Here is a 14,031-nt window from a genome sequence, read left to right on the forward strand (position 1 = left end):
AGTAGGCAGCAGAAATAACTTGGTTATAGCTGCACTCTGCAAAATGCATGCCAAGTTATGCACCATCAATATGCTTAGGATTGTACAATGAAGACAGACCCTGCCCTTGCTGAGTTGAACAAATCTTTGGTTTTAGAATTGTTAATATTTCAAATTCAGCATTTCCTCCACCGTGAGTCAGTTTTGAAACTTAAGGATCAATTTAGGCACAAGAACACTCAAAAGGGTACTAAAATGCCCAACACCCTATTAATAAAGTTTTCCCATCTGCTGTCAGACACACAACATATGGTAGTCAACAGTAACCTCAGCATATTGTTAACAGAAGTAAGCATCTGTGGAAAAATGTAGTGTAATTTTGGTTATTCAATCCCCTGCACAGCCCACTAAGTTGTTTGTAAATTTCTTCAATCATTTCATTTTTGTCATCCCTTCGTGGGATTCAATGATTTGAGGAAATCTCATAATAAGCACTAGATTAATTTAGAAAGAACATTTCAGTGCTAATTATTTAAGAAGAAAAAGCGCTGTTTAACAACTAAAAAGCATGCTTGCTGCTTGTTTAGAGCTTATATCAGTTACATAATACATTTTATATAGGGCATTTCAGAAAGTAAACATTGAATCCTGAAGTAGTACCCCCATTTCCACAGACAGACAAACAAGGAAGACACTTTTCTTTAACAGGGTAAGGTAACACTTCCACAATATGTAATATTAGTTAGTGTGGTAGAGCTTTTCCATCTTTAACGTCTATGATAACTACTCTGAAACCTATGGTAACTGAGTGTCTTTGTAAAGCTCAACTTCTCCAACCTAAAAAATGTAATTGGGACAGAGGGTGAGAATGAAAAGAACCTCAATCTTTGAAGAATTAAAACCATCACTGAAGAGGTCCACTGTTCTACATTTTCTTACTGTTTTAATTTATAAAGAGGTATAAACACCTGTCCAGAGTTCTGAGACTTCACAACTGTTTTAAAATGCACATGAAGTACCATTAAACACACTAATATTTTGCCCATGTAACTAACCAAAACAGTAAGGCACTCTTAGGCCTGGTCTACACTATGAGTTCATGTCGGATTTAGCAGCGTTAAATCGAATTAATTCTGCACCCATCCACACAACAAAGCCATTTTTTCGACATAAAGGGCTCTCAAAACCAATTTCTGTACTCCTCCCCAACGAGGCGATTAACTGAAATTAGGTGAAATCGACATCGCCGTTTCGAATTAGGGTTACTGCGAAGGCAGTTCAAAGGTATTGGCCTCTGGGAGCTATCCCACAGTGCACCCTTGTGACTGCTCTGGACAGCACTCTGAACTCGGATGCACTGGCCAGGTGTACAGGAAAAGCCCCAGGAACTTTTGACTCTCATTTCCTGTTTGGTCAGGCGAGCTCATCAGCACAGATGACCATGCAGTCCCAGAATTGAAAAAGAGCTCCAGCATGGACAGAACCGGAGGTACTGGATCTGATCACTGTATGGGGAGAGGAATCCGTGCTATCACAACTACATTCCAAAAGACAAAATGCCAAAACATTTCAAAAAATCTCCGAGGCCATGAGGGACAGAGGCTACAGCAGGGATGCAACATAGTGCCGCATGAAACTTAAGGAGCTTAGACAACCGTTCCAGAAAACCAAAGAATCAAACGGATGCTCCGGGACAGAGCCCCAGACATGCCGCTTCTACGCTGAGCTGCATGCAATTCTAGGGCGGGGGCCACCACCACTACCCCACCCCTGTCCGTGGACTCCGATGATGGGGTACTCTCCGCCTTGCCTAAGGATTTGGTGGATGGGGAAGATGAGAAGGAGGAGGACGAGCTTGAGGAGAGCGCACAACACACCATTCTCCCTGACAGCCAGGATCTTTTTATCACTCTGACTGAAATAACCTCCCAACTCAACGAAGCCGGAGAAGGGACCTCTGGTGAGTGTACCTTTTTAAATATAATACATGTTATAAAAGCCAGGCGTTTTTTAATGATTAAGTAGCCCTGATGACTCGGGATGCATTTGTGGCCAGTACAGCTACTGGAAAAGTCTGTTAACGTGTCTGGAGATGGAGTGGAAATCCTCCAGGGACATCTCCATGAAGCTCTCCTGGAGGTACTCTAAAAGCCTTTGCAGAAGGTTTCTGGGGAGAGCAGCCTTAGTCCATCCTCCATGGTAGGACACTTTACCACGCCATGCTAGTAGCAAGTAATCTGGTATCACTGCATGACAAAGCCTGGCAGCGTATGGTCCCGGTGTTTGCTGGCATTCAAGCAACATCCGTTCTTTATCTCTGTGTTATCCCCAGGAGAGTGATATCATTCATGGTAACCTGGTTGAAATAGGGGAATTTAATTAAGGGGACATTCAGAGGTGGCCATTCCTACTGGGCTGTTTGCCTGTGGCTGAAAAGAAATCCTCCCCACAGTTAGCCACGCGGGGGGGGAAGGGGAGGGTGGGGAGAGGAAGAGATTGGCGCTGAGCTGTTTGCATTTGACTAGCAGGGATCTTCCCTGATACCAGCCACGCGGTGGGGGGAGGAGTAAAGCGATCATCCCAGAGAATTGGATGGGAGGAGGGGGTTAGTTTGGTATCTGCTGCTGCACGTTAACAAGAAAACCACAGCACTAAATGGTCAACTCAACGTGCTTTGCTTGGTATGGGAGAGGAAGGCGCTGCTGTTATAAAGGTTGCAGAAGCCGAAAGACTATGGCTTATCATGGCCACCTTCTGTTGCCGAATTCTGTTGCCTGGCACTGCGTATACGATCTCTAACACCAAAGCCGCAGGCACTCAATATAAGATGCAAAATGCGACCTTGTACCAAAATCACATGTGCTGTGTAATGTGAATAGTGTTATTCACCGTGAAAAAGTATAGCCATTGTTCTGTAAAACGTATCTTTTAAAATACTTCACTCCCTTTTTTTCCCCTCCAGCAGCTGCAAATGTTTCAAGCCTCCCTCCTCGGCCCCAAAGGTTATCTCAGATAAGGCGGCGAAAAAAATGCACGCACGATGAAATGTTCTCTGAGGTCATGCAGTCGTCCGGCACTGACAGAGCTCAGCAGAATGTGTGGAGGGACACAATAGCAGAGTACAGGAAAGTGGCCGACGAACATGAGGAGAGGTGGCGGCAGGAAGATCAGAGGAGGCATGATGCGATGCTGGGGCTAATGCGGGATCAAACAGACATGCTCCGGTGTCTGGTGGAGGTTCACGAACGGCAGCAGGATCACAGACGGCCGCTGCAGCCCGTTTAACTGCCCTCCCTCCTCCCCAGGTTCCATAGCCTCCTCACCCAGACGCCCAAGAACGCGGGGGTGAGGGGAGGCTCCAGGCACCCAACCACTCCACCCCAGTGGACAGCCCAAGCAACAGAAGGCTGGCATTCAACAAGTTTTAAAGTGGCCTTTTCCTACCCTCCTCCCACACCCCACCCGGGCTACCTTGTGAGTTATCTCCCTATTTTTTATAATCAATTAATAAAGAATACATGTTTTTTAAACGATAGTGACTTTATTTCCTTTGCAAGCAAGCTGTGATCGAAGGGGGTAAGGCGGGTGGCTTACAGGGAATTTAGAGGCAACCAAGGGGGCGTGTTTTCATCAAGGAGAAACAAACAGAAGTATCACACAGTACCCTGGCCAGTAATGAAACTGGTTTTCAAAGCTTCTCTGATGCACAGCGCTTCCTGCTTTGCTCTTCTAACCGCCCTGGTATCTGGCTGCGCATATTCAGTGGCCAGGCAATTTGCCTCAACCTCCCACCCCGCCATAAATGTCTCCCCCTTACTCTCACAGAGATTGTGGAGCACACAGCAAGCAGCAACAACAATGGGAATATTGGTTTCACTAAGGTCTGAGCGAGTCAGTAAACTGCGCCAGCGACCCTTTAAACGTCCAAATGCACACACTACCACCATTCTGCACTTGCTCAGCCTATCGTTGAACAGCTCCTTACTACTGTCCAGGGTGCCTGTGTACGGCTTCCTGAGCCAGGGCATTAAGGGGTAGGCTGGGTCCCCAAGGATAACTATAGGCATTTCAACATCCCCAACAGTTATTTTCTGGTCTGGGAAGTAAATCCCTTCCTGCAGCCATTTAAACGGAGTTCCTGAAGACGCGAGCGTCATGAACCTTTCCCGGCCATCCCATGTTCATATTGGTGAAACGTCCCTTGTGATCCACAAGTGCTTGCAGCACCATTGAAGAGTACCCCTTTTGGTTTATGTACTGGCTGCCCTGGTGGTCCGGTCCCAAGATAGGGATACGCGTTCCGTCTATAGCCCCACCACAGTTAGGGAATCCCATTGCAGCAAAGCCATCTAGTATGACCTGCACATTTCCCAGAGTCACTACCTTTGATAGCAGCAGCTCAATGATTGCGTTAGCTACTTGCATCACAGCAACCCCCACAGTAGATTTGCCCACTCCAAATTGATTACCGACTGACCGGTAGCTGTCTGGCGTTGCAAGCTTCTAGAGGGCTATTGCCACTCGCTTGTGAACTGTGAGGGCTGCTCTCATCTTGGTATTCTTGAGCTTCAGGGCAGGGGAAAGCAAGTCAAAGTTCCATGAAAGTGCCCTTATGCATGTGAAAGTTTCGGAGCCACTGAGAATCATCCCAAACCTGCAACACTATGCGGTTCCCACCACTCTGTGCTTGTTTCCTGAGCCCAGAATCGGCATTCCACGGCATGAGCCTGCCCCAGAAACACCATGATCTCCAAATTGCTGGGGACCGCGGTTTTAGAGAAAATTGTGTTCATGTCCTCATCACCGCACTTGCGTCGCCTCCTCGCCTGGTTTTTCAGGTGCTGGTTCTGCATAAACTGCACGATAATGCATGAGGTGTTTACAATGGTCAGAACTGCTTCGGTGAGCTGAACAGGCTCCATGCTTGCTGTGCTATGGCGTCTGCTCGGACAGTCCAGGGAAAAGGGCGCGAAATGATTGTCCGCTGTTGCTCTTATGGAGGGAAGGAGGGTTGACCGACGTCATTTACCCATAACCACCCGCGACAAATTTTTGGCCCCATCAGGCATTGGGAGCTCAGCCCAGAATTCCAATGGGCAGCGGGGACTGCGGGATAGCTACCCACAGTGTACCGCTCGGAATGTCGACGCTTGCCACAGTACTGTAGACGTACATCACCGAATTAATGTGCTTAGTGTTGACACATGCACTTGACTTTATAAAATCTGTTCCCAAAAATTGACTTCTGTAAAATCGGAGTACTTTTGTAGTATAGACATGGCCTTAGTTACCCCCTATACTTATAGTCCCCTAACCCAGAAATTCCTAGGAAAACCAAAAAATGGACTTTGAGAGCTGTTCAACAGATTAACAGACCAGGGATCTGGTAGATCAGAGTTGCTGCAGTTTTGGGGTCACTGAACTTCTGCTTTTTATTAGCCACTAATGCAGCATAAGCAGCTCTAAAAGTTTGCCCAAATATTTCATCTTTACATTCATCCAAATCCTTAAGTGTCAGAACTCAGATTTTTTTTAAAAAGGCATGGAACCCCATGTTACACCCCATATTACTCATCTACAAAATTTAAATGAGAATTTACCACTCAGTCAGGCGTGCCAGTATTTATGTGATTAAAGACAATGCAGGAGATCAAACTCCATGAGGCACTAAAATGTTATCAAAGCACCAATCCAGAGATCATGGTCTCACAGACTCATTTTCATGTCACCTTCAAGGCCCAAAACATTCTGAGATTTGGAATGAAAATCTCATGCAAGCATTTGTCATTAAAAAAGAAGTTACTACGTTCTGATTGAAAAATAATCAAAATGGTTAAAATATGAAACGACTGCAGCATATTTAAAAGACTGAAATAGCGCACAAAGAGGAATGTAGCACAATGTGTAAGATTACATAGAATCATACTCAGCCAACCAAATCTAAGAAGCAAGCTTACCCGATTTTCATCATAAATAATTTGGACAATACTGCGGTGTTTCTGTTCCACTGGAGGAGGGGAGACAGGCCTCTCTGGCTCTGGAGGTTTAGCAGCTTCTTCTTCAAGTTGTTGCTAAGAGACGAGAGAAAGAAAATCAGCCATCCGCACCATGTTACCCTAACCAGTAATTAGTCACCAGAGATAAAATATGCATCTGATCAACAGTTTGCTGTGACTGCCATTTCATCATTTAATTTGCAAGGTATGAATGAACGGGTTTAGTGCCAATAGAAGTGGCAAAAAGACAGTATTTTTGCACTAATATTTGTAAACTAAACCTTTTTGAGGTGCACCCACATCTGTCAAACTGAAACAGGTCTGATTCAATTAAATGCACAGTGCTGTGTTCTGGTTTACCAATAAAAATATTTAACTTTCAACCAAAATATTAAAGCCAAGGAATACCAATTGTCTCAAGCTTTCATGCTGAGGCAATACTCCCCCAAAAAGTTTGACAGTATATTAAAATAATATACTTAAAATCCTGGTTGCTGATATTCTTTTGAACTCCTTATTTGAAGTAACTCCTGTCATTATTATTCTGACAATCCAAAACCATACTTCATGGCAGAAAAAAGTTACTGAACACACACACACACACACACACAGAAGTTTAAAAGGTTATAGTAACATCAAACAACCAAATATATGCAATCTTTGTTTTTCACAGCAATTAACCTCTTGTGATTTGCCTCTCTCACCAAAACATTCCTTTATATATGAATCAATGTCAGTTTAATCTTTGTGCTGTAAATATCCTTCCCTCCTGCAAGCCAGAAACATACAATAAAGAACAATATACACCTCCAATGTAATGGCTATGTCTACCCCCTTATACATGATTTGCTGTGTTATAGTGTTGTGTAAGAAATCAGCTTTTAACATTTTATAAAATGCCACGTACTCGGAACAGGATCGAGTCCGAATTTTACAGTTCATTTAAAGTATCTAAGAACTTACAGTACAATTTTTTTTTTTAGTTTTAAATCAGGGATTCAATTAATGGTTCTGATTTAAAATATATATATTTCCAAGAAATCTGCATGATCAATCACTGATTTTGTACCCAAGGAAGTGACAGAGGCAGATCACAAGTGCTAATGTGTCAGTAAATATTGTAAGAGAACCAGTCAAGTTCTCTTTTGCTGTTCTAATCTAAGGTATAACAAGCTGGAATAAGAACTCACAAGACTGATTAAATGCTCCAAGACCATAATGCAGCATTTAGTTTGAAGTTGTTGCTCTTTTACTATATAGCTATTCATCTAAGCAAATTTACAGCAAAATAGTTACAAAAGTTAGTCCTGCATTAAAATATACTGCTTTACTAAAAAAAGTAAGATTTAAAAAAATCACTCTTAAGATTAATGAATTCAAGATCTTAACATTTAATGTTACCAATGTTTTTCTAAGTAAGTAGTTTTACTCTTAACATCTCTAGATAGTTTTTCCAAGAATCTTGTTTAAAAAAAATAAAAGCCAGCATTTATGAAGTAGATCAAGGGTTCCCAAACTGTAGTACGTGAGATATCTTTAGGGGGTACATGGAGAAATTACGTAATGGTGGATTTTATTTATTATTTTATTTATTGCATTTTCATAATAGGCTACTCAGATGAAGCTTTAAAATTCTGTGGGAATTTGTTATATAAAATATGGTACTTAATTTACTTCAACATGTAACAATGAGAACATAGATATGCAGAGATGCTGATGTACACAGCCCTCACCTCCAATCACCATACAGAGCGGGTTGAGTTGCTCAGCAACTCTCCAGTCTAACTGAGCTCAGAACTTAGTGAGGGGTTTTTTTCGGTTGTATGTGTCACACTATAACTATATCTATACATAACAGTGAAATAGGGACAGATGGCTAAAGACAGATAGTGTTAAGAGGAAAACAAAGTATCAGTGATGAGAAGGGTAGGGGTATGTAGGCATCTGGTAAATCTGGAAGTGGGTATGTCGGCAACTGATAGATCCGGAAGGGGGGTACACAATAAGAAAAGCTTGGGAACCTCTGAACTAGATTATAACATAACATCCTCATAACATCCAACCCATTTACAAGTTTACGTAGTACACATTGCTTACAGAACAAGAACTTTGACTCAAACTGTAATTAAGCAGTTTCGTTTATTTATTTTTTGCAAACACTTTAATATTGTGCTCTGCCAACTGAAAATAAAAATAGCATTGGTTATGGTGTTCTTTGTTGCTGACTTACTTGTTTTTTCTTCAGTTTAAGGATCTGCTGTTCCACTTTTGCAATTTCTCGATCTACACGATCCATGCTCTGTATCAACTCTTCTTTTGACAGTTTTGAAGGTGATGCATTCTGGTCCTCTCCACAGGGCTGACCAGAGACTGGAGAAGATGGCCCTTCATGCTTGCCTCCAAAAGCTGGTTCCTTAAATAAACAAGGAACAATTTGATCATGTTTTCTTACATAATACTTAAAGACAGATAAATTAGTTATGTTACAATCTCCAGATGTAGTCTCAAATCTTAATACATAAAGTTGTCCAAGTATAAATTGACCAGAGCTTTCAGCCATCTACACTACTGCCTAGAATCACTTTAACACTGATAATTCTGAAGTTTAATTTAAGTTTCTAAAAGTACTCAGTTTTTCCTGTCATTTTTACTTCATGCAGCCTGGAATTAACAAAAAGATCATGATGTCACCCTTTTAAAATCCATCTTAAATAATTTAGTTTCTATTTACATTTACAAGTATAGGGCCCCATTAGGGCCATCTTCAACTCTTCACAGGCATTCATGTTAAAAAGTAGATCTCTGAAGACATGTTTAAAGACAAACATGATGAAATCTTGAATGCACTGATGACTAACTTGGAAAATGTATGCCTTATCCAAACCAGTCTCACTGAAACAAATTAAGTGTTTTAGTTCCATATTTCCTGAAGGTACCTTAAATTGCATATAAGATTGAGACCGTGCATTTCAGTACACCACTTGGATAAAAATTATTCATAACTAAATGAAAACATAACATTGTACACATCTGACTGGCTCCTCCAATGCCCCTTTGAGCTTATCTTTGCAATGCAACAGAGCAAGATATTAAGATGCTGTATCATGTTAATATGGATTTTACTTTAGCTCACAGAAAAGTGCTGTATTTAGAATATGAAAAGCCGCAGTAAATAATTAAAGGCAGTATAAAAATACACTATCCAAAATTTGTTTAAAATGGGTACCAACTATTAGCTTTTGAATCCATACTTCGGCACCTAATAAAAACAAATTGCCTCATTTTCTAAAATGAGAAGCGCCTAGAATATTCCATTTAAGCCAACTTTCAAACTCAGTCCACTTTTAAGAGTTTAAGTATAAATTTAGGAAATATGGGGTTAGTCTCTACACACAGAAATTGCATCAGCTTAACTCACGTTTCTACCACAGATGTATCCAATCTTTATCTAATTTAAGAGCATCCACAGAGGGGAACCACATAAATTTAAGTAGACTGACTTAGAAACAGATTTAGTTAGTGCAATCTGAGTGTGTAGACCAGGCTTAACTTTAGGCACACACATTTTTAAATCTTGGCCATTTTTTGTAAGTCATGCTCAATCTAGAGAAATACTTCACCAATTATACTTTATAGAACCTTTCAGCTAGGGATTAAAGCATCTCATTCATTAAACCTTAACACTTGGTAGGTAGGTTGCATCATTTTACAGATGGGAAAAATTTAGGTACAAAGAGGCTAAGTGACTTGCTGCGTAACCTTGAGCAAGTCAATGGCACAGTCAGAAACAGAACTCCAGTCACCTGATTTACAATCCCTTGCTCTAGCTAGCAGAGAATACTATCTTCTCCTTAACATGGTTAAAGTGTCAGATGAAGGAGATAAGATACTGTAGTCACGTTACTCCCAATATTTTCTGCAAAAAAAGGAATTCTTACTCATACAGGGAAAGGTAGTCCTTTGCATTACCTATCATGAACCGTGTTATTCTGGATCAATGCAGAGACCTATTTCCATCGTGAAAGATGGAACAAAAACTTAAGGTTGTTAAAGTAATAGGTTTACATTATTTATTATTTGCTTTATGGTAGAGTCTAGAGACCCAATCCAGAGTGGGGCTCCATGTGCACAAACACATTAGATACCATCCACCTAACGAGCTTATAATCCAAGCAGACATGTCGTATGGTGTGAGGGGAGACAGAGGCAAAGAGAGGTTTAGTGACTTGCAGAATAGTGGCAAAGCCAAGAATAAAAGCATGGGGTACTGAGCCCCAATCCAGCACTCACTGGGCAACTCTGCCTCTCAAAGTCTTTCATGCAAAGTCACAGAAGGGCAACACTTTTCAATTAAATAAATAGGCTGCATTCTAGGCCTATTATATTTCCAAATACAAGGAAGTGTCTTGGAGATTTGCAGAGGGAAAGGCATTTCAGCTGTTTTGTCTGTCACCATCTGCTGGCAGTTTAAGACTGGAGCAGAGATCACTGCACTAATACTTTTTCAACAGAAACCTACATAATATTGCTGAAGCGATGTTTTTTTTAAATTAAACTCAAGTGGCAGCTATAAGTTAAGTGTTCCAACATTCTGTACAAGAAACAATTAACCTTCAAGCATATTATGCAACTTACTGGGATGGTTTTTTTACTACTCCAACACATAGCTAGTGAGCACACTACTATAACTTGCAACTATACTTGTGAACAAAACATGTTTCTAAATAGTGAGCAGTCAATATTCAAATGCGCATCACAGAAATGGTGTAACTTGATACAATTTTTAAGTTAATACTATTTTCAGCCACAACAATCTTTAAAATAGTCATCTAATCAATTTTCTAACATATTAAGGCACACCTTCAATATTGCAACAAAAACTGTCTTTACCTTCTTAATATCTGCAGATCGTAATCCCTCCTGTAGAGGATGTACTAAAGGCAGGACAGCAGCAGCACTAACACGCTGAAAATGGGAATCCGAAACTTGTTCAAGACGTGGTCGCTTAGATTCCAATGAATCATGATCAGTCTGTGACGGACCTGGGTGAAATTGCTGCTCATAGCCAGTTCTCCTTTCTTGAGGCCTAAGGAACAAAAGAGATTGTAAAAACAATTAAATTAAAAATATACATCTATCAAAAAAACTCCATATGGTGCATTATTTAATGGTTGTGTCCCATTTCCAAGACTATAGGGAAGAGCGTCACAAAACTCTTTCTAAATAGTGAGAAGGGCAAAAGTTTTTAAGTGGTATGTTGCAGAAAATTGGCTTTTATTTTTAAAATGGATTTTGACTAAAAGTTAATTTAAGCCCACAAAGGTACTATTTTAAATGTCCATCACTTCACAGCAGGCCATGAAACTTATGCCATTACTACAAGTATATCAGAAAACAGGTTTGGGTCAAGAAAGAGCACCAAAAAGCCTTCACATCAGTAAGTTTAGTATTGCATTCCACAGAATTATGCAAAAGCACAGTAGTTCAATTAATTATTTTTCTTCTGAAGAAATTTCAAATACATATAAAAAGTATCTTAATTAGAAATTGAAGTTATTTGGAACTTTGTCTACACCACACTCTCAAGTTCAAGTACTTGTCAGTAGTGCTCTACCATCTATGTTGGGGGCTGGGAAGTGATTTGGTGACTCTTCCCACTCATTTTTTTCCAAAGCAAAATAGCAGCATCACTAGCTTCTTTGCAGTGAATTACACAGGATGTCAGTAAGATATCCCATATGCTTCACCACCTTCTTAGAAGATTTCATGAGAAGAAATGACAGTAGTTTCCTGTATTTTGCCAAAACTGGTGAATGAGCTTTTCACAATTTGAGAACAGTTTTTTTGTCCTTTTACCTGCTGTAGGTTATCAAAGCACTCTAGTACTTTGATGGCACTAAACCAAATCCAGCTATCTTCTTCATAAATTGCAAGATGAAGACAACTAGTTTCCCAAATACTGGGTCTAAGGTTATTATTTCTGGGAATATTCCAATTTAGCATCCAGAGTTGGGGAGCTATTCATTTATTTTACACACTAACTATCACCAGAGTAATGATCAGCACAGACCACTTCTGATCTGTGATCAGAGTGAGCCATGAGCAACAACACTGCATTTGAAGTAGTGTAAGTGCAAGACAGGAGTACAATTTCACCTCACTGCAAGGAGTATCATATGCATACCTCTGTGCATCGGAATGTGATTATACCAATGAGTGAGCAAAACAATCACAATACTTAAACTTTCCCCTACACAGTTGGGCATTCCCAGTATCTAAAATGTATTCAGATTATTAAAATTTCATTGAGATCTGTGGCTGAATTAATCTTTATGATTATTTTCAAGTCTGGTATTCAAAGCACACTGCATACCTCTTAGTTGAAAATCCGGTTAAATACAATTATTTAATAAACATTAATCAGTATTTAGCTGGCATTTACTGCCTTAAGTTACATCAATGCAAAGCATATTTAGTTGATATAAAGCCAACCATTTTTATTTAAAAAAAGAAAGACACAGCAGCTTTCATGACAGTAACAGCCAACTATAGCACTGCAATATTAATCTGCTGGAGCCAAAACAGCAGTCATATCTATTTACCATACAAGCAGGACTGGTTTAATAAACAAACTTGCAAAACAGTCCCAAGAACATTTGACTCTGAACTATGTCAAGTGATGTAAATTGTTTTATTCCTTTTTTGCCAAAAATCACCACCAATTGCTTGCATTTTTGCACCACATTTAAGTATTTTATACTGTTATGACAAATGAAACAACCCAACTAGCTCTGCTGCTTCTTACTTACCTAGACAGACAAATACCCTCTGCTGAATATTCAAGTGTATGAATTTTATCCCAGTGAAATCTAGGAAACATGATGGATAATATTCACACTGTGATGATTCTTTAATTTTGCTGTATAACTTCACTTGTCACTGTATCTCAAAGAAACAAACGTTACACACTTATGGCCAAAATATTTCTAAAGAACTAGTTTGTGATATGCACAAGGGTTCTTATTGCTTGCTATAAAAGTTGTTGGGAGAGGTGGGGGGGAAGTGAAGCACAGGTGTCACTTCCTATCTAGGAAACAAACATCTTATTTAAGCCAAGTGGGCTGGGGAGTTGTGCAATGGGTTTTAAACAAGGCAAATCTAAAATATTGTCAAATACCGTAAACAGACCAATACGGTTAGTTAATGGAGAACCCTGTGCTTAATAAAGCTAAGTCCTTAAGCAAGAACTGGGGAAGCATACTTTTTAATTATGAATATATACCTTTTATAAAGTCTGGTTCAACTCGTAACAGATTTCTCTTGTATCTAAAAATAAAACAGAATGCCCTTACCTGTCAGAGCCTGGGTGAAATTCAGAAAGTAAGGAAGGCCGTCGACGAAGTTGCTGCTGCTGCTGCTGCTGCTGCTGCTGCTGCAAGAGTTGAGTTGCCTGACTGACTTCCAGATGAGAAGAACGATAATCAGGAACTGCAAACTCCTAAACGAAAAACAGTCCTGATATTTAAGCAAGAATGAAAATTCAAAAGCTATGACACTGAGCCAAAGTACTCAGGAGATGAAGGAATCATGGTTTCTGAAGAATTCTTGCAAATCAAGACCGGATTATCACAGCTTTGCTTCAAGCCAACATCTAAGTCTTAAAATGGGAAGTTTCTTTTACAGACATTTTTTGGAACTCCAAAAAAATAGATTAGAGAAATAGAGTCATAAAATCCACTATCACAGTCATCACAGGAACTGCAAAGTAATTTGGAGCCCAAAAAAGAGAGGAGGTCTGGGAATGGGGAGAATATAAAGGAAATGAGAATGAAATTCACATATTCATTCCTAGTGAATATATTCAGACCTGTCTAGGGAAAAATGATTGCATCTATACACTAGCAGACACGTGTAGTGACTAGATTAGACCAGGACTGAGCTCCAGGACTCAATATGCTCAGTCCTGGACAAGTGCCAGAAGAGCTTTGTTAACCAAAGCTTGACACAGATTTAAACTCCGAGATTATGAGAAATGAAAGCTCTGTGCCATATGAAA

At 40.1% G+C, this 14,031-nt stretch overlaps 1 protein-coding gene and 1 pseudogene across 10 annotated transcripts in view; one reads left to right on the forward strand and one right to left on the reverse strand.

The window, feature by feature from the left end:
- Positions 1–14,031, reverse strand: part of NCOR1 (nuclear receptor corepressor 1) — a 116,156-nt gene that overhangs the window by 77,060 nt on the left and 25,065 nt on the right. For 5 of the 10 annotated variants that reach the window (XM_074974684.1, XM_074974683.1, XM_074974685.1 and 2 more), the window contains exons 3-7: positions 13,328–13,473; positions 12,785–12,844; positions 10,866–11,061; positions 8,206–8,388; positions 5,937–6,050 (exon numbers count right to left, since the gene is read on the reverse strand). In XM_074974684.1, coding sequence (XP_074830785.1) covers positions 5,937–6,050; positions 8,206–8,388; positions 10,866–11,061; positions 12,785–12,844; positions 13,328–13,473 — 699 coding nt within the window. The remainder of the gene's footprint in view (positions 1–5,936; positions 6,051–8,205; positions 8,389–10,865; positions 11,062–12,784; positions 12,845–13,327; positions 13,474–14,031) is intronic. The other 5 variants (XM_074974688.1, XM_074974687.1, XM_074974690.1 and 2 more) reach the window with 1 other exon arrangement.
- Positions 1,421–3,407, forward strand: LOC142000545 (uncharacterized; annotated as a pseudogene).

Source organism: Natator depressus, chromosome 17 (genome assembly GCF_965152275.1).
Source record: "Natator depressus isolate rNatDep1 chromosome 17, rNatDep2.hap1, whole genome shotgun sequence".
Classification (NCBI taxonomy): domain Eukaryota; kingdom Metazoa; phylum Chordata; order Testudines; family Cheloniidae; genus Natator; species Natator depressus.